The following is a 23,910-nucleotide window of genomic DNA, read 5'->3' as shown; positions in this document are numbered from 1 at the left end:
CTATCCCTGTGAGAAATTCTGTAACTTTGAAAAACTAGGCAATTACTTGTGGTATTTCACAGCTCTAGTTAAGAGAGCTTAGAGTACTTATAATTTTCGCCCAGTGCACACTAATATTTTTCTGCTCCACCCCATCTAAGCGTTGTTGTATTCAAGCAACGGAATATGCATGCTCTTATGTACTTAGTTGGCAGTACTTGCTGAAGTACTCATATGCAGCAAATTAAAGACAGCTTGAGATACCATCAGCAGGAGGTGCGGCACATACAAAAAAAAAATAAAAGGAACAACAGAAGTGACATTTCGAAGCGCCAAAACAAGTGCTGCTGAGTTGGTTAAGTTAAGCGTGACCTGCTTCCAGACGTCGACATTATTTATGACCTAAACTTTTTCATGCTTCATATCGCTGATCACTGCAAGTGCAGACACTGGCGAGTGAATTTTCTATTTTCCTTTTCTTTGTTGAATTTTTTTACATTCGCAAAATCTAAGACGTTTAAAAGGGACCAAATGTGTGCATGTTAGTAGTGTTGTTGTTGCTCATATGTGTTGCTATGTGTGGGTGCAAATTTCTTATATCACTTTTGAGTAGTGGGAATGCAATTTGTTAAGCAAAATTTGTGCTTACTTTATTTAATATAATTTTTTACTTTGACACTTCATATGGTGAAGATAAAGTCATATTTTTGTGACCTTCCGCTTATTCAACTTTTTGCTGTGCCTGAACGAGTGAAAACTTGAATAAATGTTGAAATTTCAAAGACTTCATTATATGTAGCGAAATAGCGGGTTGTTTTCTATGTTGGTACTTGGTATAGGGTATAAAGATGATAATGAATAATCAGTTTCTTTTAGATTGAGATTTGTTAATCTGTATTTGTCGTTAAAAAGAAATTATGACTTCCGTCTCTGGGATTGACTTTATAAGATGGTATATATACATATGTCAAGCGAAATGTGAAATAAAGTCATAAAAATTGGAGAGAATGTTATCTTTGATATAGGTTAGGTTAGGTTAGGTTAGATGGTTTTTCCTCAAGATGGTGAGAGATCATACTTAAAACATACTGATAGTGTACTTCCCCACCAATCCTCCCCGCAAGTTTAGGTTTGTGCGTAAAAAAGTGGACCCTCCAGCGAGTCTCTCCCTACCATATCTCCCTCGTAGGTATGTGAGCAGAGAAACGACAGGCTAGACTAAGCTCGGCAACCTGGTAATCTAAGTATTTTGAAATTAAATGAAAGTGTGCATGGATTACAGAGTCCCAGGCTCGTAGTCATCTAAGTATCCAGCTTCTAGGAGTACAAAATAGGCCTTATCTTCGCAATAAAATTTTCGATCTTCTGGTTGACTTGATACTCTATGGTATTTAGCGGGCAAAGTTATATGTTATTGTGTATTATGTAGTTATAATAAACTTGAGTGCTTTGTTTAGCTTAACTTGACGTAGTGGCACCATTTCATACTCGGAAGCAAATCACCAATTTTCTCTTTCGAAACAGTTATTTTTTCGGAAGAGAACATGTATCATCGACCCCATAGTTATTTTTTTAATTTCCAACGAATTCATAATTTTCGAAATACTTTAACCAACTTTAGTAAATAAGAATGTCAGGCAAAGTGAAAGAATAACACATTTATACATTTTTATGCTTTTATATCACATGCACTTACTTGCCGTCTCCTATATAAATATGCGTTCTATATATGAGCGAATACTTGTACGAGTTCACTGCATTTGCATGAAGGTCTCAACGCGTTAAGCGGAGCATACAAATAAAATCATCTACCATATATGTAACTCAGTGCCGTTCTCTTACAAATTCACTGCACTCCACCAGCCTTTGCGCTGGCCAAATCGGTTTGTCTCGGTCCAACCAGATAAACAATCAACAGCAAGAAAATAAAGCCCAACCAGCAGCTGGACACTTTCACATGCAATGCGGATAAGAGGATGAGCGGGTGGAGGAAGTAGGTGAATAACAATAACGATTGATCGACCATTTAACTATTGCAACTCAGACTGATGCCACAACACTGATTGTGGCCCCATGCCACTTACTCTTTTACTATATTGGCGAGGTGTTTGCAGGGGTAAAGGTATTGCAGTATGTATGTATATGTGCCGTTATATGCTATGTAGCATTTAGGTATTAATATTGATATTTGTAGAGGAATTATATACTTTGCGACACTTGTTAAGACCAATTTATATATTGATATTAGTATTAATATTATATTTTTATAAACAGTGCCTAAACAGTTTTCTCAGGTTTGGTACAATATTTTCCAAGGGATTTATTTCGACTAAATATGCCATTAATTAAAGTTATCACGCCAAATTCTCTTTAAATTTTAAGTCCTTCGGATATCTTTCTAAATTGTGAAGTTTTCTCGATCCATTGCTTTACACCATTTGTTTGTTCGATTCACCATTCTCTAGGCTTTGTCCAGCCGACTTTATGACACTCCTACGCGACTGTTTCCGCTCCTTTCAGTAAGTATAAATGACTAATCCTCTGATATTTATACCCTGAACAGGGTATATTTAATTCGCTATGAAGTTTGTAACCCCCAGCGGGAAATGTCGGAGACCCTATAAAATATATGTATAAATAAATGATCAGCATAACGAGCTGCATCGATTTAGCCATGTCCGTCTGTCCATCTGTATATATGAGAACTAGTCTCTCAGGTTTTGAGATATCGATCTGAAATTTTGCACACGTCTTTTTCTCTCCAAGAACTTGCTCATTTATCGGACCACTATTGCATATACTGCTATGCAAACTGGACGATCAGAATCCAGTTCTTGTATGGAAAACTTTTTTATTTGACAAGGTATCTTAACAAAAGCTGGCATGTATTGTTATCCGAGGCAGTGAGCCAGTATCCGAATAAATTGTTCAGAACTTACCATTAGAGTATATAGCTGCCAACAAACCGTTCAATCAAAATCTAGTTCTTGTATAGAATTTTTTTATTTGTGAAGAGTATTCTAGCTTCGGTGCAACCGAAGTTAACGTGTTCTTTTGTTTGACATTAATATGCACGAAAGGCATTGGGTAACTTGTCAGTGGTGTTTTTCGACTTTATCTCGAACTAGTACAGTTACTTTACGTTGCTCTCGGACACTTTTTGTATTTTAATGAGATTGTGATGTATTAGTTTTGTTCGCCGAGAGATCAGCAAAACGTGTGAGTCAAAGTGAGAGTATTAGGTTTCCCCGTTTGGACAATCATAGACTTCTTGGGTCTAAAGTCATACTAATAATACTTTCACTATATTAAGTGTAAACAAAATTAAAACAAAATCATCGTTGTATATATGTATACAAGGTACAATTCAAAAGTTCCAGGACTTTTTAAACAACGCGGCTTCTAGTGGCGTCATCTGTCTGAAATTGTTATCCCTCAATTGTGTATTCTTCAGTGTTGTCGTATAAAATTTATATAACAGCTGAGATATCGCGCTACACGTGACATTACATTTGTAGTGTCGGTCGGAAAATGAGCATCGAACAAAGAGCCAACATTAAGTTTTGTTTTAAACTTGGTAAAACTTTTACCAAAACTCATCAAATGATGAAACAAGTTTATGGCGATGATTGTCTATCATAGCCGTATCCACGAGTGGTTTAAACGTTTTCAAAGTGGTCGTGAGGACATAAATGAGAAATGAGTCGAAACCCAAAAAATCGCGCCTGGAAAAGTCAAAAGTGAAGACAATGCTGATTTGTTTTTATGATTCCAAGGGTATTGTCCACAAAGAATTTGTTTCATCCGGCCAAAACGTTAATGCGGTATTCTACCTTGGAGTTTTGAAGCGTTTGGTAGCACGTAATCGTCGCATTCGGCCCGAATATCGCGAAGATGGAAGTTGGCGTTTGTTGTACGATAATGCGCCGTCTCATCGATCGACGAATGTGGCCGATTATTTGACCAGAAATCAAATTTTAACAATCAACCACTTCCCGTATTCACCTGATATGGCACCGTGCGACTTCTACCCTTTCGGAAACTACATTTAGCCATGAAAGGAAACCGCTATGCTGACGTTGAGGCCATCCAAAAGGCGACGACCGCCATCCTCAACGCTTTACCGACAAATGACCTAAAAAAGTCATTCGAAAACCTTCTTGAACGTGCAAAATGTTGTATTCAGGCGGAAGGAGCCTATTTTGAAGGCGACCAATAAATTTTTCAAAAAAAAACAAATAATATTGGTTTTTTAATAAAAGTCCTGAAACTTTTGAATTGCACCTTGTAAGTAAATATCCAAGAAATACTTATCGGAAAATATGAGACAAAAATAATTGCCTTTTATTTTATAGTTATATAGATTTACAAATTATTTTTAGCAATTTTTAAAATCTGTCTCCATCTTCGGGAGTCTAAAAAATATACATAAAATATATAAATATCAAATCAAATGTGGCTAAGCAGAGGGCGCACACTGTCTACGCCACAGAGAACTTTGTACCACATACCGTGTTATCTGCGTGCCTTTGTGTATGTGGATAACGGTCACACTTGCATCGTTGCGGTTTCTTGCCTTGCACTTGCACTTCCGTTTCCGCTTCGTTTTTATTGCTGGTTACTCCTTCGCTCACTACTCGTATTGCTATGTTGTTGTTTATTGTTGACGTTATTGCTGCCACTGCTGCAGTGGCAGTTGTTTTTGCTGGTGCCTGTCATTGTTTACATGCATTGATTGAATTTGTTTACACCATTAAATTTGCAAATTGCCATTTTGGGGGCGAATTTTGCATAAACTGTCGGAAAATGTAGCTCAACAAAAACGCACACAAACATATGTATAGCTATGTAAATAATGTGCTTACTCTCATGTTGCAAGGACGCCGTCAAGCAGTTTTGCATAGCATAGTGTTGAAGCAATTATGAAGTTTTGCTGAATCGTTTTTGGGCAAGTGACTGCATAAAAGCATCTACTATACTCATCTAAATATGTATGTATGTATTTGTGAATATAAATATGTGAATACGTGTCGGCTCTCAGGTGTAATTTGAAGATATATCGACCATCACATTGTTGTTTATGTTGTTTTAATAATATTAATACCAATAAAATAATAACAATATATTTTAGTAATCGATTTAAGGCTGCATTTTAGCCTAGAGGCCCGAACTTCGACTTCTGGAAAATTGATATTAGAACTATTTATTTTCTTAACTCTTGCTTATTCATTCTTGAAAAATACACAAAATAAATATCAAAAAGAATAATAATAAACTTTCATAAAGTTATGCGTCCTTGAAGTAGAGGGGGAAAAGGCCGGTCAATTGTCACGATTTCTACCCTGCGAGCATTTCAAAAATAAAACAATATCGAACTCTTGAAATGAACTATGGTTTTGTTACATAAAATGTAATTATTTAAATTTCTCGAATTTTTTAATAATATAACAAATTAGAAATTTTCAGTTTTTGTTCATTCATGATTACAACTTGAGATATCGAGACGATCGCTTCGAAAAAAGTAGTTTCGAGAAATATGTCTCCCTCAAAGTGGTAAACTTGCCATGAATGCCAATTTGAATTTTGAAAAATCTTTTTGAAAACTTAAACTATCAAATTTGTAGATTAGCATCAAGTAGTTGATTTAAGTAATCAAAATCGAAAGGAATTATTGTAAAAATTTATTTTATTATTATTTCGAAAGTTCAAAGTCGACAAGATCTAGAATATTATTTATTTATAATTTGATTTAAAAGTTTTGGTTATTTAGAACTTTTATTACGAAAAATATGTGGCTTTATAAGATCACTATAAGCAGAAATTCGGGTGACTGGCCTTCGCGACTACCTCTTAGTAAGAGTAACATCTCATGCTTCGTTACCAATTGAATTATTTAAACATACCTATGATTCGTTCTTAAAAAAATGTATCTCAATGAAGTAATGAATTCTTGTGCATTTGGTACATAGCAGTTCGATATTGTACCTTAGCGTGCCAGCTTCCCTTCTCCTCTAGGCAGCAATGTTTTCTGTATGAAAGGGAACCTGAAGTTTATTTTTAAGATTGTTCGCACTATAAAAACCAAGGCTACTAATTTAGTTAATACTTTAAGACATATCTTATCACAAATCTTTGAAAATATATACTTACAGTGTTTTGTTAAAATAAAAATCATTTCTCAATAGACGAAAAACAAAAGAATATAAAAGTACACATAAGTGCATAGTACTCAGTTATTTAGGGATCTACGTATAGATGATTACGACTGGAATATGTTAATGATAGTAAAAATAATTTATTATAAATCCTTATTAAAATTAATGAATTGACTGATGAAATACTGTTCGCCGACTTCAAGAAAGCTTTCAACACTTTAAAATTGAACTCAATCCGGCTTAAGCTAAGTAGAAAAGGAGTCCCCCTCATAAAATAATTTGCAAAATACAAGCCATGTGTAAGAACTCGAATTTGGCAGTGCTTTATAATGGCAACACCAGCGATCTATTCACGAGCAAACACCGGGTTTCGGTAAGGCTGCCCTCTTTTTCCTCTGCTCTGAGCTATTGTCCTGGACAACGTCATGAGAACCCTAACCCTACAATCCCCCCGAACCCCGAAATCATGCATCGTCTAGAATCTTAGGGCATCTCAAAGATTTGAACTTTCTGGATGATTAAATATCATTTAACTACTATCAAACATGCATTTTTCGACATGCAAGAGAAGGTCAATAACTTAGTCGGTGAGGAGCGCACTATTAGGCTTGAGATAAATGTCACTAATACGAAGACTAAGATAGTCAATAACTCCAGTAAAAGAATTAAAAAATAAAGATTAACAATCATGAAATTTGTTTCATTGACAGCTTTTACTCGAAAAATCATAATAATTGATAGAGGTATAGAAACGGATGCCAACTAAAGGATGTGCAAAGTAAGAGCGGGGTTTGGACGACTGAAATCGATGTGGGCAAGCGCGCAAATCTCCAGAGCCACAAAATTCGCAATATTCTTCGCATGCGTGAAGTCGATGCTGGCGGAAGCGAATATTGCTGATTTTTTTCTTAATTAAAAGTTTTAGCTTCCAAACTAAATTACTATAAATATTATTTTAAGACTTCTGATAAGCAAAAAAAAAAAATGTTCAGTACACCCTGTGTAGACCACGTGACTTGTGTAAATTTCTTATAATATTTTTATTCTACATATGTATATCTGGTAAACAAATTTTATATAACATTTCGCGTAATGTGTAGCGTGAATATATATTTATACGTGTTCGTATTACTGCAATCATCACAGTTATGTAGGACCTTTATTGCAAATTCAACATCGGATGGAGATTACAAATTTCTGGTAGCCGGGGGTCAACGCATACCGGCAGTGCAAAACTATACCCGCTTCATGGTCTCACTGCGACTACGCACCGCCACCAGATACTTTGGTGACAATCATTATTGCGCCGGCGTCATTATCAGTTACCGTTGGATAGTCACATCGGCGCAGTGTATGGTCTAGTATGTAAATCACTTTTAGATTAATATCTGCAATTAGTATGCTATTTTGTAAGTTCATTTGTTGATTTACCTTTTTGTGTGCAGTCCTACGAAAATTCCGCGACGTCCGCGGACAATAATTGTGGTGATTGGTACAGAGAATCGCATAGTACCTAGTCGCACTACGCGACTTATGGCCGTTGATAGAGTTGTTGTGAATCGGAATTTCACGTTGCACAACACTAATGATATCGGATTGATTCGATTGAAGTCGCGTATAATACTGAGTGCGCGTGTGCAAATTATGCCGCTACCCACACGTCCACCGCCATATGGTGAGCTTTGTACAGTTCTCGGTTGGGGAAGACTTTACTACGTAAGCTGGTATCTACATATCGGTTTGTTTGATTTATTTCTACTTATGGTCTATTGCTTGCTTGGCGCAGGGTGGACCTTATGCAGCTAAGGTGTCACACGTTGGGTTGGAACTTTTTACCGAGGAGCGTTGTAAAAAGGCTTATCCCCGTCACTCACCGGGTGACTTATGTGCCAGCTATAGAGGTCGTTTCGATCATGATCCCTGCACCGGCGATGCTGGTGGGCCACTTATTTGCAATTCAAAATTCGTAGCTGTAGTCTCCTGGACTCTTGGCTGTGGTCGGAGTGAAGCCCCAAGTTTATACACTGATATATATCACAATTTGAAGTGGATTAAATCGGTGATGGCAGGGCAAGCTTGTTTATCGGTGTTGACAGAACTAGAAATGTTAATGATAATATATCTTGTAGTATTTTACTCTTTATAAAAGCTAAGTAAATTCATCCAAAATATCAAGTTTGATTTATTCATGTGGCATATAGTGGTCAAGCAACGCAATTTAAGAGGTTACGCGGTTCGACCGCAATTTTGGTTTCGGCGATTCCGTTCCGGTGCTGGGTGTAGTTTAGTCGTGGTGAGCCCACGCAAAAATGATTGTGCTGTTGAAAATTTCAAGAGAAACTTATGAAAATCAACTGCCTCAATTTATAGGCAATAGGGACAAGGATTTCTATGAAAGCAGTGTTATGAAATTACTTTCAAAATGGCAAAACGTTTTTGAACAATGTGGTACATACTTGACCTAATTACGATTATTCTAAATATGCTAAACAAAAGCTTTCGAAGCTATAATACCTCTTACAGATTCAAATTTTCATATCGTGTTTTTCTAACAACAGGCTGATCATTTATCGGTACCATCGATATCGGACAACTATAGCATAAAGCTGCCATACAAACTGTCTGGAGAACTCCTGTGTAGACACCTCAAGATATCTTCGAATTTTCGAATTTTGGCAGAGATTATTATCAAAGGCATCGCTACAATCTCTGAATATATTGTTCGGATCGCACCACTATAGCTTATTATGACCTATCAAAAGAATTTAGAATAAAGATATTTTTATGCCCTTTTATGCTATAAAAAATGCACCTGTAAAGGGTATTATAGCTTCGGTGCAGTCGAAGTTACCGTTTTTTAATGTTTTCTTTTTTTATTTCAATATCTTCGTTGTTTACGTGATTTCACTCAATTTTAAAATAAACAATTATTTTGTCTATTCTCTGTGTACCATTCAAACTGTTTCAAAGAATCTACAAACCTATTATATAAATTTGACTTTTTATTTGTCTAATAAAATAAAAAATAATGGTTTGTGGCATCAATGTCGACATCACTGCAACTTTCGCCTATTATCTGTTGTATTACATCATTTTTATTACTCATCGAAAATGTCCACAGCCTTAAGAACAACGGCAGTCATCACGATTATTACTACCATCACCAGCCAATTAAAAAGTTCAATTTATCTCTAAATTTATCTAATTTGTCGCAGGAGGATGGAAGCTATAAAATGCTTGTTGCGGGCGGATATCGGCAATATACCAATGTACTAGAAAGACACATCGTATCCATACGCACCGCCCGAGCGACCGCATATTTCGGAGATAATCACATTTGTGCGGGCTCAATCATATCGGACGATTTAATATTAACCGCGGCGCATTGTGTTATTGAGTGAGTAAAGTTTAAGCGTGTGTATAAGCGAGTGTTGTTATTTATTAAATTTTACCATACAAATTTTTAGTCGTCGTAAGATTGTGACTCGTGGTCATCGTATTATAGTAGTTGCTGGAGCACCGAATCGTTTGCTTCAGTACGTAGCAACAGTTGAAATGAAAGTACTCAATGTGTTTCCTCATCACAAATTTGTACCAAATGGCGCTCACGATATAGCATTATTGCGTCTCGCTGGCAGCTTTCCTGACGATAATGATTTTATCAAAATAATTCCCCTCTCCGATCATATTATACCAAACGGAACAATATGCACGATCATTGGTTGGGGTCAACTGTTTTATGTGTGTAGACTATTTATTTATATTATTGTGCGTTTATAGTATTAAGGCTGATCTGTTTTGCTTTTTTTGGTACAGCGTGGTCCATACTCAGCTGATCCATTATATGGTGATATAATGGTATTTTCGTATGATTATTGCCTACAATTTTATCCAGATATATTTGATAAAACGATGATTTGTGCCGGTAGGGCAGATACATGGGATGTGGACGCATGTCGTGGTGACGCGGGTGGTCCGCTAATTTGCGAAGGTCATGTAGCCGGTGTTGTTTCTTGGAGCTCATATTGTGGAAGAGGCAAGAAACCAACTGTATTCGCTAGCGTATATCATCATCGTCATTGGATCAAAAGGGCAAGCTGTGCAAAAATATTAAAGTCACTAAATTTACTTTACTTTTTATTATATATACTGTGCATTTATATCTCTTCTTGAAATCTATATATTAATATGCATATAGTATATGTGAGTGTAAAAATAGTGGGCATTATCTTTTGATTCGAGCATGTAGACATTATTGGACGTACTGTTTAACTAAATTTCATAAAAACTTATTATACAGATTTTCTTGGAAATAATATTGCTAATAAATTAAATTACTTCATACACGTTTGTGTAAATTCTGTGGTGACTGTAAAGGTAAATACTATGATATTATTTAGCCTCAGGGCTAATTGCGATGTGAAGATTTCTACTATCGTTGTTATTTTCGATTTTACACTAATGTGGTAAGTTTTAATTTTATCCATAGAGAATACTACCTAAGAGGTAGTAAATTCTTGGGGTTTCTATATTGTTGGTGTATAAAGACCTCTGAGACGCCTAAGAGTATGTGATAGCTAGTGGTGACCATGGTATATGCAACCCTGGTTTGGTTCGCACTGCTAGCGTTTCACTTTATATTTGCCCTTTTTCCTTCGAAAGATTCTTGAAGAAAAATTCTACATATAAACAAGCGAAGGTGACTTCAAAGTTCAAAGTGGAGTAGGGACCCCTCAGTAGAATATTTCAGCTCGAATTTCATTTTCCTGTTTTGGTATATTGAATAGTCTCAGTTAATGAAGAGCGCTATCCCTACTTAAAATATCACACCACACATCAGGTCAAAGTTTCAACCCAAATCATTTACTCGTTCTCAAGTTATGTTTTTATTGCTGGAAAACTATTTTGAAGGCTCCCGAGCTTCACATCGAACTATCGAATCGGAAGAGAAAAGTTGGACGACAGTTATAAACAATTAAGGAAGGGCTAAACTCGGGTGTGATCGAACATTTTATACTCTTGCCAGGATCAATGCCAGGGAAATACCTTCAGGTGCGTAAGGTTTGTTAATTATGTGGGGATATAACTCACATATTTGACGATATATGCGGTATAAAGTCAACCGGAGTTCGAAAATCTCTTTATTAGGTTATGGGAGTTAAGGAAATTATTGATCCGATTCCACCCATTTTTGACATACAGGCTTACTATTATTAGAAAAGGATTTCCTCCGAATTTATGTAATCTATATTACAGATAGACCGATAGAAACTGTGATCTATATATTCGGTATCTCGAGCCTTGGTCCGAATCGAACAATTTTTGGTCATAAGGTGGCACTTTTCACTATTTGTGCAAATCTTCATCCGGATACATTGATTAGTCCTTGATTACTTGCATACTGGAAAGTGAAGGAATCAGATGCATTTAAAAATTGTGGTCTATGGAAAGTAGGCGTGGTTTTCGTCTGATTTTCGCACTGTAACGTAGGAATGCCAAGATACTATTACTTACCGAATTTGATAGAAATCAATAAAGTAAATCCGGTTTTCACCTAAATGTGCGCAGTGCCATGCACATCGTCCAAATTTGTCACCGGCTCATATAAAGCCCTCTCGTACCATCTCGGGTATACAATTTTATCTCTTTGCGGCATATAAATATTTATAGCTTTATCGCACTTTTAATAGCTTTTATCAAAACTAACTTATATATGGAGTGGGTTTATAATTCGAATTGACCTATTTTCACAGAGTGGGTAGGGAGGCAAAAAAACTTACCCTGAGAGAATTTGGCATTTCATAGTCATAATTATAACAGCCTTGTATCTTATTGTGGCGCTCAGTTGTGGCGTTTTATAAATTTTCGATTGATGGGGTCTTATGGTCTTGGCAATGATTTGATTGCGCCCATCTGCAAACCAACTATCCTTGGGTACTTGGTAGTTTCATCTAGGCATTCCAATTTTTAAACAAGTTATCGACCGACAGACAGACAGTCACTTGGACTTCAACTCATTTTGTCATCCTGATCATTTATATATATACAACTCCAAATCAATCACGATTAGTTTTAGGTGATCCAAACAACCGTTAGGTGAACAAAACTATTATACTCTGCAACACTATGTTGCAAAAGTATGAAATGTCCTACTCCAGATAGAGAACATTGGTATTCCTCAACTTAAATATTGCTATGTGCACTGAGATTAACAGTATATAAATAAGACGCTTAAAACTCAGTACAGGCTAAAAACACTATCCAAAGCCAACCATAAAAGTGACTGATAAGTCACTGCCGCGGACGGCTCTAAATACCTTGCAGAGAACACTTCTATCGAATGCTCAAAGTACTTTCTAATCTCGGTTCGTTCTTCTGTATGTTTTTGAGTCATACAATAGGACGGGAATGGTAAAAGACTTCTAAAGTGTAATTTTTTGTCCGCCGAAAGAGGGACTTGTTTCTCAATTGTCTATCGATCCCAAATTAGCACCTGTTGGCAAAAGTTATTCTGCGCTTGAGGCCCTCAACAGTGACGTAGTTCTCAAGATGCAAGAAATCTTTATGGACTGCAGGTACTATTCCAGTCCGCGTTCACCACAAGATTAACCTCTTTCGCTTCTTTTTCTAGGCTCAAAAAAGGACTACGATGGCAATATTTTCTGCGTACCCCAGCAGCATTGTACTTTTAGACTAAACAGTGTCACTGGTGTTTAGATTAGGGATGCGTCTCACTTTTTCTAGCATTATATTGAAGAAGACGCACGTGAGATAATCAAACTGTCTAAAACCTCGTCTGGTATCGAATGGCTCGGAGACGTCTTTCCCGATTTTGATGGAGCTAATGGTTGTGCTCAAAGTTTTAACTGTTTTGGAGCGATACCAAATTAAAACATGGCGTCAAATAGTCAGCTCCTGTTAGTGTTTTGTGATAAGTGTCGATCTGTATTTCAAAGGGTTCCTCTAGGATTTGACCGTAAAAGTCTGGTCTATGGTGAATTTGTCAGGTCTAAAGCCACTCAATACTCTTGAAAGAACCGTCTATGAAATTTTGATAAGGCTGATCCCGCGATAATTAGCGCAGACTGTGGGATTGCCGTCTTTGTGAAAACGGCAGAGTAATACATATTTCAATCATTGGGCATGTATTCATAAATAAATCAGCCGGTAATCCATCATGCCGTGGCCCTTTGTGGTTCTTAAGCCGGTTTAGAGCTGTTTTCACCTCATCTTAGTCGAGTGGCGGGCCGATAACTTTGTCACAGTAGGTTGTCGGTGTGGCTTCTTTTTTATCCGTTGCAGCACCGCTTTCGCAAGTTAAGTGTCGATGAATGTTCTTTCCAAATATCGAGTGTACTCTGGGTCTCTGTTATCAGGGCTTTAAATCATTTATTTGCTGCCTCAATAAAGCTTTTAGGCCGAACTTTTGCTAGCCAGCATCTCAAGCTCTTCGTACTCATGAGAAATAAAAAGCCTAAAGGGCCTACAGTTGTGACGTCACTTTAGCCTGCGAAGCTCAGTGAATCCGTATCGAACAGGAAGGCCACTGGCGAATGTAATTAATAAAATAAAGCTATGATTTATTCGTCTATACAATTATTTCCTCGACACTCTGTTTTGTTCTCCAAATTTATATTTTGATTTTATTTTTTCTAATGACACAAAAAATTATCCGAAGTGGCATATGTGTAAATCTATTATTTTTTATTCATATTTTTGTATTAAAAAATATAGAAGTTATTTAAAAAAATAAATGGCTATGCTGCTTTTATTAGATCTATTGCATACTATCTATCATCTCGTGCCGCTGCTGTTGTGCGTGCCAAAAGCCTACTGCCTTCATGACAGCGGTTATCATAACCACAGCAAAGAGCTCGAGCTGCCGATAGATCTGCCCAATATAACATATGACAGCGGCGAATATAAGATGCTAATTACTGGCGGCTATAAGCCTTTGAAGAATACTCTTAATAAATATGTCGTGTCCATACGTACCTCCCGGGCGACTGCATACTTTGGCGATAATCATTTTTGTGTTGGCTCGATAATATCCGACAATTTAATATTAACTGCGGCGCATTGTGTTGTTGAGTGAGTGGTTCAAATTTGTGTCTTTTTGTTAATTGCGTACAACTCTCCTATACGCTTTAGTCGTCGAAAGGTCGTGACGCGTCCGCATCGTCTTGTCGTTGTTGCTGGCGCACCGAATCGTTTTCAAAAACTACAGACGACCGTTGAAATGAAGGTACGAAATGTTTTGCCTCATGAACATTTTAAACGCAAGGGAGCGCATGATATCGCACTCCTTCGACTTGTGCATCATTTTCCCGACGACAATGATTTGGTTAAAATAATAGGGTTGACTAATAAAATGGTGAAACCAGGCACCTCATGTCAAATCATTGGTTGGGGTCAACTATTTTTTGTGAGTACGCGCATGCACTCATTATTTGTAAACAAACATTAATACTTTTTCTCCTCTTTTATACAAATAGCGTGGTCCGTATTCGGCACATGCTATTGTTGCCAATTTAACGGTATTCGCACAGGAATATTGTAGAAAATTCTATCGGCATCTCTTTCATGAAACGATGATTTGTGCTGGCAGGGAAGGTAAATGGGATGTGGATGCCTGTCGTGGTGACTCAGGTGGTCCATTAATTTGCGATGGTGAAGTAGTTGCTATTGTTTCATGGGGTTCACATTGCGGCGAAAAGGGGAAACCGACTATTTTTACAAGTGTATATCATCATCGTGATTGGATTAAAATAGCCAGTGGCTCGGAAACTGGGCGACTGATCAAGTCACAGCATGTTTTCCTAAACATATTGCTAATATATTTTTTATTGTAAACTTAAGTAATTGCATATGTGTGTCTATATACTAATATACTGATCTCAAATAAATGTATGCAAGAACATTTTCCAAAGAATATTGGAGAAGCATTTTTGAAATACTTAAGAAGTATTGTTCAGCTTAAGAGTATAGGTAGAATTGTTATTAAGAGGCACATATATGTATTCCATATATGGAATGTCTATTTAACTGATGCCTGAACTACTGCTTTATTAGATAGCCATCCCATTGGGTAGTTATAGCTTTTGTTAAAGGAGTGAAATTCTTAAACGTATATTTATATTTATCTTTTCATTTACGTGTTGCTCATACATCCCCATATCTAAGCAGTAGTTGGTTCTTGGAATATTCCTCATCAGGGTAGTACTTGCCTTGTACCAGGCATGCTTTTGTAAATTCCTATTCTATTATAAGCGAATATTTTTATTTAAAAACAAGAAAAAACGTTAACTTCGGTTGCACCGAAGCTATAATACCCTTCACTAATACAAAGGCTCCTTACAAGAACTTGATTCCGATTTAATGTCGTGAATATGCCTCGCCAAATAAAAAACGTTTCCATGCAAGCACTTTATTTCGATCGTTCAGTTAATATGCCAGCTATATGCTATAGTCATCCGATCTATATAATTTCTTCAGTGGTTATATTATTGCTTGATTTATATATTATTCTTGGAGATACCACGTCAAATGAAAGAGTTCTCCATACAAGCACTTGATTCCGATTGTTCAGTTTGTATGAAAGCAAAATGCTATAGTGAACCGACCTAAAAAATTTGTTAGGAGATTTACCGTTACCTTGAATGATAGCAAATTTCGTGAGGATGAAAAATCTTTTCATACAAGCATTTTATCTCGATCGTTCAGTTTGTATGGCAGCGATATGCTATAGTGGTTCGATATCGGTCATTCCAACAAATGAGCAGCTGCTTGGTATGAAAAGGACCGTGCAAAATGTCTAATCGAAACTAATTCGCATCTATAAAGACGGACAAACAGACAGACAGACGGACATGGTTAAACCAACTCAGCTCGTCACGCTGATCATTTATGTACATATATATTTTTCTTGTGTGTCCGACTTTTCCTCCTGTGTGTTAAACATTTCGTGGCAAACTTCACTCTAACTCCTTTATATTCAGCGTATAAAAATATCATTAAACTGTGAAGTATTGCCTATAGAATGATTCATGAGTAAAATTTAATAAAATAACAGATTTAAAAAAAAAAATTGGATTTTGTCAAAAATTAGTTTATTTTTGGCCTAATTGACCTGATGTACATAATAACAGGCTACACTTTAGAAAGGTGTTATTCAAAAATTTTTGCGATATCATTTAAAATTTTAGTATTTTATTTATAAAGTTATGGATTATGGAAATATGAAAGACAAAAAACTTTTTTGCCCTTAAGCCACGAATATTCTCCAAATCTAATTTGTAAACTCTTACCTTTTTGGCACACATTTTTAACCATTTTACTTTGTTCGAGAATTTCCGATAGGTGGCAACTTTATGCCAACAAATTTTATAACTTAAGGTTTTGAGAATATTTTTAGTCTGATAATAATATTTTTTCTTTCCAGTATTTGTATATGTACATTTTTGCAAATATCTCTTTAAAAAGCACCCTATGCCGCATCTTCTCATTTGTTATGCGATGAGTAAAATTGTGATGTAGTTGTCTTACCCACATTTTCACTTTCAAAGCCCTAGAATTCTTATATCTGTATACATGTTTAATATTTTCCTGGTCTCAGATACTTTGAAGGTCAAATATTCAAAATAGATGGCTGTAACATCTTTCATAGTTTGTTAATAGAAAATATGTTGTACAAGTTAGCATGTAGATATTAATATTGGATTGTGTGGAGAAAAATGTTTGTAAAAAATTTTGTGGGAAATCTTTCGAACATATTGCATTAATTATACTCACTGTATTTATTAGCTACTAATTGTCCACTTCCTGACTTGCTTTAATTAACTTTAAATCTATTTTGCGCAATCAATCGATTAGTTACAAGTATGTATAAGAAATGCACTATTTATGGAAGAAAAAACGATTTTTTCCGAGCTGAGCCGAGTATCATATTTCCAACACACCTATACACCTGCAAACGGTATCACCGCTGAACGGCAACATTAGAATATTTTTCATGGAAGAATACGATAACAACAATGGTAATTTAAGCCGTACAAGCTGCGACCAATGCCTAAACAAACACGCCACATATACACAGACACACCATACACGAGTGTGAAGGTATGTGTATATGTGGGAACGTGCTCACGCTCACATGTATGTAAATGCTTGTTTTGTAAACCGCAAAAATAACAGTGACAATGGTAGACAACCGCAAAATAACACCAACGTTTGCCGCTAACAATGGCGATAACCGAGTGAACTAACTGCAACAACTACAACCACACATATACCTGGAATAAAGTCGCTGTGTGTAAAATGTTGTGAACAAAAACAACGGAGTTAAACGAAATTTATCACAATAACTACTACCAATTAGAATTTGGTATCCGATTGCTATGCTTGTGAGTACCTGTCCGGCGTTACCGTGCCAATAATTCACTAACCAGCGCAGAGCTCTGACACAAACTTATATGGTTACGTATACGCAGTGTAGTGCGGTCCGAAGTGAATAATGTTTTGTTGAAACGGTGTGCTTAAGTTATAACTACATATCGCTATGGTGTTGCTTTGAGTTGTTGTGGGAATAAGCCGACTGTAAATTCGATCGACTCGCGTGGCGTTGATTAATGGTGTTTCGGCAGAAGATTATTATATTTTCGCACTATTTGACTTGGTTACTCCATTAATTGATCTCCTTTATTAATTGCAAGTTCTTGACGTTGCATAAATATAAGTTGTGTTGTAAACGTTGAAAATTTCCCATGTTTGGTTTTCCATAAGGTCTTCAAACAAATCTAATAGAAATTGTGATTCTTCTTAGTATCGAGGTGTGACGATATCTGGTATCATGTGATGGTTTTATTTTTATATAATGATAATGATTGTAATGCAGCAACTCAACTCTTGTCATATTAACATACTAATATAATGACATCAAAATTTCCACGATATTATTTCCACTATGATTATACCATGTGATCAAACCTGACCTGAAAACAAAAAACCATTTTCACGTATTTTATTATAATCCCTTGTTGCCCTGCAAAGCAAACTCCTGATTAAATGCCACAAGCATGCCAACACTTAATCCAAATTTCCATACATATGCTATAAGCCTCGGTTGGGATAGCTTTCCTTGCCTTCAACGGTTTCGACTCATATTTAGATCGCCATTCGCTAAAGTGTTGAACAATTTCGACGTCATATTCATAAAGCCACAGCTCTGAACTCTACGATTTTCAAGCACTGTTTCTTTAACTTTGTCGAGGATATCGTCATTAAAAGAGGTGGATGGAGGACTCACAAGGGTCAATTTCTAGCTGATTTCACGACCTTCACGGAATGCTTTATGGCACCAAAATATGGTCCTTATGTTCGTGATAAAGTCGACTCACCAAAACATCTCTACAATATTTTTCACGATTCCATAGCGAAGATTTCATTGAAAACAAAAAAAAATCCAGCTCCTTTCAACTTGTTAGTTCATAATAACATTCATAAAGTAACAGGTACTCTGCAGTCCAGCTTTGGCTAAACTCATTTGGGAAGTCACAGCTTTGGTGAACCGAACGAATTTACTTGAATTGGTAAACATAGATCAATCAGCTGCCTTAACAAAGAGTTCAAAGCGCTTTATCAACACACGAGAGCCTTTTATTCTTACTCAGTAGTTATTGACATCACAGAGGGTTGGTGTTCTACTGACCAAGAGCGATTTGCGTTGCCGGGATCAGCCTTCTAACCTAATCTAACCGAATGAAGCGCTATTTGTGTTCATTATAAGAGATCAGAAACGGATTTGTGCTTTCCTAGGCTTAACAAAAACAAGAGATTTAATCATCTCACTGTCTAATAACTGTATTTATTCCTCAAAGGGTTAAATATTTGTAATTGTCTCATATATTTACTTTTCATATACATATTCCATTAACAAAACTGTTTGCTACAGGCAATATAAATCAGTGGCTCCACCTTAAATCTGAAATTGACTAACTCGCCTACGCTGTTAATTGTTTCACTTTGTGCTTGCAAGAGACCTTGATTTGACAGTCGATGTAATTCTCGGCAATTTGAAGCAATGAACAGACAGCATGTCACTGCCGACTACTTACCACTTTCCTACACATACAACACTATTTGTCGTATATATAGCAAAATAATACACTTCAGCTATTGTTGCTGGTCCTTTGCTGTGATTTATATATTGCGCTACAACAAACACACACACATAGAAGAACTTGAAAGAAACAATAGTCGGAGTGCTCCAAAGGAAATTAGCGCTGGTGAGCAAGGACAAGGTAGTGTATTTTCAGTTTCATTTAACACCCTTTACTGTTGTATATACATATGTATGTATACTTGTGCATATATTTATTTGTTTGTTTGATGTTTTTGTTTATGGAGATGTGGCAGCCAAAAGCGATTTGCATACAAATTTGGCACGAATTGTAAATATTTAACCAAAAACAACTGGCAAAGTCTGCCTAAAATGCGGGCACACAACCAAACTAATGTACTTTCACATGCATACATACCTATATACGAGTTTATATTTGTATGTATATGTTGCGTTATCTTCTAGTGTGTGTTTTGGTTGTGTGCGCGTGATAAATTTTTGATCATAATTAATTATGCATGTGTAAATTCCAAATAATAAACGCTCAACCAGCTTTACTCAAGCGCCAACACCCACCATAAACACCCACTTCAACCCTTCTAACTGCAATTAAAGTTCAGTTTTGTTAGAAAGTGGTGTATCGGTGTGTCTTTGTTGTCGTTACTGTTGTGATTGGTTTTGTTGGTACAGATATTTATTGATACAGGGTGACAATTAGTTGGTAAATGCATGAAAGAGAGTTAGAAACTAAGGAAGTGCTAATTTGAGCTGAACAAGCGATAATTTCTTATTACTAACACTGATTTTGATATTAAATCGACATTAAGGTGAGTAAAATAAACGAATTTTTTTTTCGCTTGGTACTCTCAAAAACTGATTCTAAGACATCTCTAAGAATTCTTTTTGATAAAAAATTAATAACTCTCTTCCAGCTACTTAAAAAAATTTCTCATTTCATGGATTTTGTAGCAAATTGAATGCTTTAAAATATCGTATCTTATGATTTTTTCTTAAACCTAACTTAACCGTATGATTATGAAGTATGATTATTTTATGGCAAATGTTTTTTTTTCTTATGAACTAACTGTGGCAGTATCATAAAATATGACAATATTGGGTTCAAATCTGTTGATTAATGTTTCCAATATGAAATTTTCCCTTAGAGTGCTTATAAATAAATTTAATAACTGATAAAGTACTCTGGACTTGATATAGCATCCACATATAACTATGTATCTAAATCCATTATTTTATGATGGCAAAATTAACGTTTGATGAAATTTTGGAATAGAAATCATCATTTACTATTGGATACGTCAATATTTTCCGTAATGTTTATTTTTAAAACGCACAATTTTTGGAAAGTTACCACCCTGTTTTTGTTATTAACCATATCTTATTTTCTTGTATATGCGCACATATGTTTACTTTTCGGTCAGAAAAAGTAGCATTGAATTCAAATTGTGCTGTTTTCCTCAGAATCTTTAAAGTCGGCTAATTCAGCTTTACGTGTAACAAAAATAAGAGTTTTTGTTCCATATTAAATCAATTATCTTACGCTAACTCAATGAAAAATTCGAGATTTTCTCTACGCGTAAATTAGACAATTTCAGTAAATGCTTAATTTTAGTTTTGCAGTAACGCTTTAGAATACAGCTGCTCTATTAGTGACTATTTTAGTAAATACTTTGTTTTTTGAATAAGAGTTAAATTTTGCATTGAAGAATTCATTCATGATGTCATGTGCTCTAAAAGTATTTTTGTAGCTAAATTAATAAGCGTTAGATGGAACTGATGAGGCTATATTGATATGATTTATTTTTATTTCGGGCATCTTCCTTTTATAGGTATACCGAGGTTAGAGAATTATATTAGAATATTCTCCATTAAGATCTATACATTTTTTCTTTCATTTGATTCAATTGTCGAAACATTGTTACCACTCTGATTGAGGTATCTCCAAAACATACGTTCTGCAGGCATCAACCGCCTCTTTAGGCCTCGACCGACGCTGACCTCTTTGTTTATTTTTTACATACGAAAATAAAAAGAAGACATTCGGTGCCAAGTCAGGTCTATACAGTGAATGCCTCATCAAATAAAGTTAAGGCGTTTTAGAAAAACGAAAATAATTATATGTAGTTCGTGGGAGTTGGGGTAATTCGTATATATGGTATAAGGCCATCCGGAGGTTTAAAAATCGTTATATTAGTTATATGGGATTTATCCCATTTTGGGCACAAAGATAAATGGTTATTAGTAAAAAGTGTTCGCTCGTTTTCAAAAAGATAACTCATAACCGGATAAACCGGAAGCTCGAAAGTCATTATATTAGGTATATGGCGGCTAAGAGAAGTCTTTATCCGATTTAACCCATTTTTGAAATAGCGGGGTCTACTTTAAGCGCACTATTCGGCAAAGTTGTATCCCGATACATTCATTGTTGTGTGATTAGCATACTGGAAAGTAAAATAATTAGATGGAAATTAAAGTTGTGTAATATAAGAAGTAGACGTGGTTTTAGTCCAATTTCGCTCATTTTCGCACTGAAATGTAAGAATGTTAAGTTAATATTACATACCAAATTTTTTCTATATCGGACCAGTAATTCCTGAGATATGGGTTTCCGTTTTTCCCATCCATTTTTAGCTCACAGGTGCTCCTTGCTTCTATAATCTCTGTACCATATTACAGTTTTGCATCTTAATTTAGTGCTTAGTTATGGCACGAACTCGCCTTCACTCTGCCAAGAAACTCGTGTACCCAGTTTCATTACGATATCTTAATTTTTAGTCATTAAACTGGATTCGTCATCCTAATCATTTTTATATATGTACAATAACTCCATTATTATGTCGATTAGTTTTAGATGTTACAAACAACAGTTAGGTAAACAAAATTATTAAACTCTGTAGCAACATGTTGCAAGGCTGCACCCAATATATGGTATAATACTCTTCATAGGTGCATTTCTTATTGCTATATGTATGTATATACAACTACGTTTTGCTAGTTCTTTCTAGCTATGTTGTTTGATATAAACAACCTTCAAGTCCAACCATGGTTTCTTAATAAAGAAAATAGATCTGTTATGAAGATCTTTATCTTGATTTTTATCGGTCAGTTTGTATGGTAGCTATACGCTATAGTGGTTCGATCTGAACAATTTGTTCGTAGATTGTAACCTTGCCTCGAACAACAAACCGCACCAAGTTGCGTGGAGATATCTTGTCAAATAAGAAAGTTTTCAATTCGTAGACTTAATTTTGATTATTCAGTTTGTATGGCAACTATAACATATGCTTTCAGAAAAAAATTAATGGTTCCGGGTGTTTCACATTTTGACTCAAATAGAACGAACTGTTTACCTCAAACTTCATAGAGGTTACATAATACAGTTCAGCGCTACTTCTTATGTAAATATAACATATTAAAAAAAAAAAAATCCCGTCTATTTTTATTGTAGACTTTCAATTAAAAAATTCCGTACTCATTTCTCGTTTTTTATTTTTTTTATTCAAAATTGAAATTGGTGTGTAAATTCGATTTTGCCAAAATAACAGATAATATCAAAGCAATTTGAATTGTAAATGTAAAAAATTTAATTCGATGCGTTTGAAAAAATTGCTAAATTTTTTAGTACAACATACACACACACATGTGTTCGTATGTGTATGTGAGAGTATAAATATCTATGTGCGCACACACAAAGGCAATCGCATTTAATTGCAAACATATCTGAGGTCAAAGTTAAATCAACACCAAAAGAGATCAGCAAACCGAACCCAAGCGCAATCAATCAAACAAAAAGCAAAAACGCAGCGAAAAAATGCAGAGAAAAACGGCAATAGACCGCTACAGTAGCGTTAAAATATTTTTAAATTAAATGAAAACAACAATGCCAACACACGCGTTGTAAAGTGGAAAAAATATGCTTTTAGTTGGTTGATTGGCTGGTCGCTCGACTGGTTGGTTGGCCGGCCAAAATTAAAGGCTTGTTGCATGCCACATTTGAGTGCAGCACATTTGTGTACATGTGTTTTTTATATTGATTGAATTGCATTTTTTAAATGGCATTTGCTGCGCGCTTTGATTTTGATTGAACGCTCGTAGCGGCAACAGTAACAACAACCACATAGTAACACTGCATGTGCACAAGCCACAAAAGCCACCCAGCCAATTTTATATGCCAGTGATTTTTTTCACCAGTTTTTTTCCGCATTGCAACGCTTTTTTTTTCAATGTTGCCAGATTAGCTGGCTAAAAACTTTTGTATGTGAAGTAAGCAAAAAAATGCAATGAATAAAGAAGTTGCTGCAAAAGAATGAAGAAAAATGGTGCCAATTTTGTTAGCAGCTCTCAATGCTCCAATGCACAGCAGACACAATAAGAAAAACTAAAAAAAAAAAAAAAAATTAAACCCAAAAAAGCGCCTAATAAAAGGCGACTACCGCTTTCTTTATCTGCGCTGCATATCGCTTACTTGCCTTTGCTCTCATCTTCTGCCATCGCCACTCCACTTGCAAGCATTGTGATAAAGCCAATTTTCTCGCCAATCCCACTATCCATTCGCATCGATTTAAGACGTTCAATGATGCTGAAGAATTCACACGAATCGCTCGATAGCCTCTGCTTGCTCTGCTGCCGGCCGTAATCCTT

At 35.7% G+C, this 23,910-nt stretch overlaps 3 protein-coding genes across 3 annotated transcripts; all 3 read left to right on the top strand.

The window, feature by feature from the left end:
• The first annotated feature begins 6,848 nt into the window (after positions 1–6,848).
• Positions 6,849–8,303, top strand: LOC118681421 (serine protease 1). The gene is made up of 3 exons (XM_036365818.2): positions 6,849–7,495; positions 7,580–7,850; positions 7,921–8,303. Exons 1-3 carry the CDS (start codon positions 7,227–7,229, stop codon positions 8,278–8,280), a joined length of 900 nt encoding a protein of 299 aa, XP_036221711.2. The 5' UTR covers positions 6,849–7,226; the 3' UTR covers positions 8,281–8,303.
• Positions 8,304–9,123: 820 nt separating this feature from the next.
• LOC118679697 (trypsin-3) lies at positions 9,124–10,474 on the top strand. Its single transcript, XM_014243013.3, has 3 exons — positions 9,124–9,531; positions 9,602–9,875; positions 9,951–10,474. The coding sequence occupies exons 1-3, from the start codon at positions 9,179–9,181 to the stop codon at positions 10,305–10,307; spliced, it is 984 nt and encodes a 327-aa protein (XP_014098488.3). The 5' UTR covers positions 9,124–9,178; the 3' UTR covers positions 10,308–10,474.
• Positions 10,475–13,817: 3,343 nt separating this feature from the next.
• LOC106623478 (trypsin-3) lies at positions 13,818–15,066 on the top strand. The gene is made up of 3 exons (XM_014243016.3): positions 13,818–14,225; positions 14,286–14,559; positions 14,630–15,066. The coding sequence occupies exons 1-3, from the start codon at positions 13,888–13,890 to the stop codon at positions 14,984–14,986; spliced, it is 969 nt and encodes a 322-aa protein (XP_014098491.3). The 5' UTR covers positions 13,818–13,887; the 3' UTR covers positions 14,987–15,066.
• The last annotated feature ends 8,844 nt before the right edge of the window (positions 15,067–23,910 follow it).

This window comes from Bactrocera oleae, chromosome 5 (assembly GCF_042242935.1).
Source record: "Bactrocera oleae isolate idBacOlea1 chromosome 5, idBacOlea1, whole genome shotgun sequence".
Taxonomy (NCBI): Eukaryota; Metazoa; Arthropoda; class Insecta; order Diptera; family Tephritidae; genus Bactrocera; species Bactrocera oleae.
Note: the sequence above shows the minus strand (reverse complement) of the source record. Positions and strands in the feature narration are given on the sequence as shown.

What these genes read in the sequence shown, in the direction of transcription:
- LOC118681421 (XM_036365818.2), top strand. Translation starts at nt 7,227, where the DNA reads ATGTGTAGCGTGAATATATATTTATACGTGTTCGTATTACTGCAATCA. An exon ending in TCGGCGCAGTGTATGGTCTA is followed by an intron (nt 7,496 to 7,579) that starts GTATGTAAATCA and finishes TTTTGTGTGCAG; the next exon opens with TCCTACGAAAATTCCGCGAC. An exon ending in GTTGGGGAAGACTTTACTAC is followed by an intron (nt 7,851 to 7,920) that starts GTAAGCTGGTAT and finishes TGCTTGGCGCAG; the next exon opens with GGTGGACCTTATGCAGCTAA.
- LOC118679697 (XM_014243013.3), top strand. Translation starts at nt 9,179, where the DNA reads ATGTCGACATCACTGCAACTTTCGCCTATTATCTGTTGTATTACATCA. An exon ending in GCGGCGCATTGTGTTATTGA is followed by an intron (nt 9,532 to 9,601) that starts GTGAGTAAAGTT and finishes ACAAATTTTTAG; the next exon opens with TCGTCGTAAGATTGTGACTC. An exon ending in GTTGGGGTCAACTGTTTTAT is followed by an intron (nt 9,876 to 9,950) that starts GTGTGTAGACTA and finishes TTTTTGGTACAG; the next exon opens with CGTGGTCCATACTCAGCTGA.
- LOC106623478 (XM_014243016.3), top strand. Translation starts at nt 13,888, where the DNA reads ATGGCTATGCTGCTTTTATTAGATCTATTGCATACTATCTATCATCTC. An exon ending in GCGGCGCATTGTGTTGTTGA is followed by an intron (nt 14,226 to 14,285) that starts GTGAGTGGTTCA and finishes TATACGCTTTAG; the next exon opens with TCGTCGAAAGGTCGTGACGC. An exon ending in GTTGGGGTCAACTATTTTTT is followed by an intron (nt 14,560 to 14,629) that starts GTGAGTACGCGC and finishes TTATACAAATAG; the next exon opens with CGTGGTCCGTATTCGGCACA.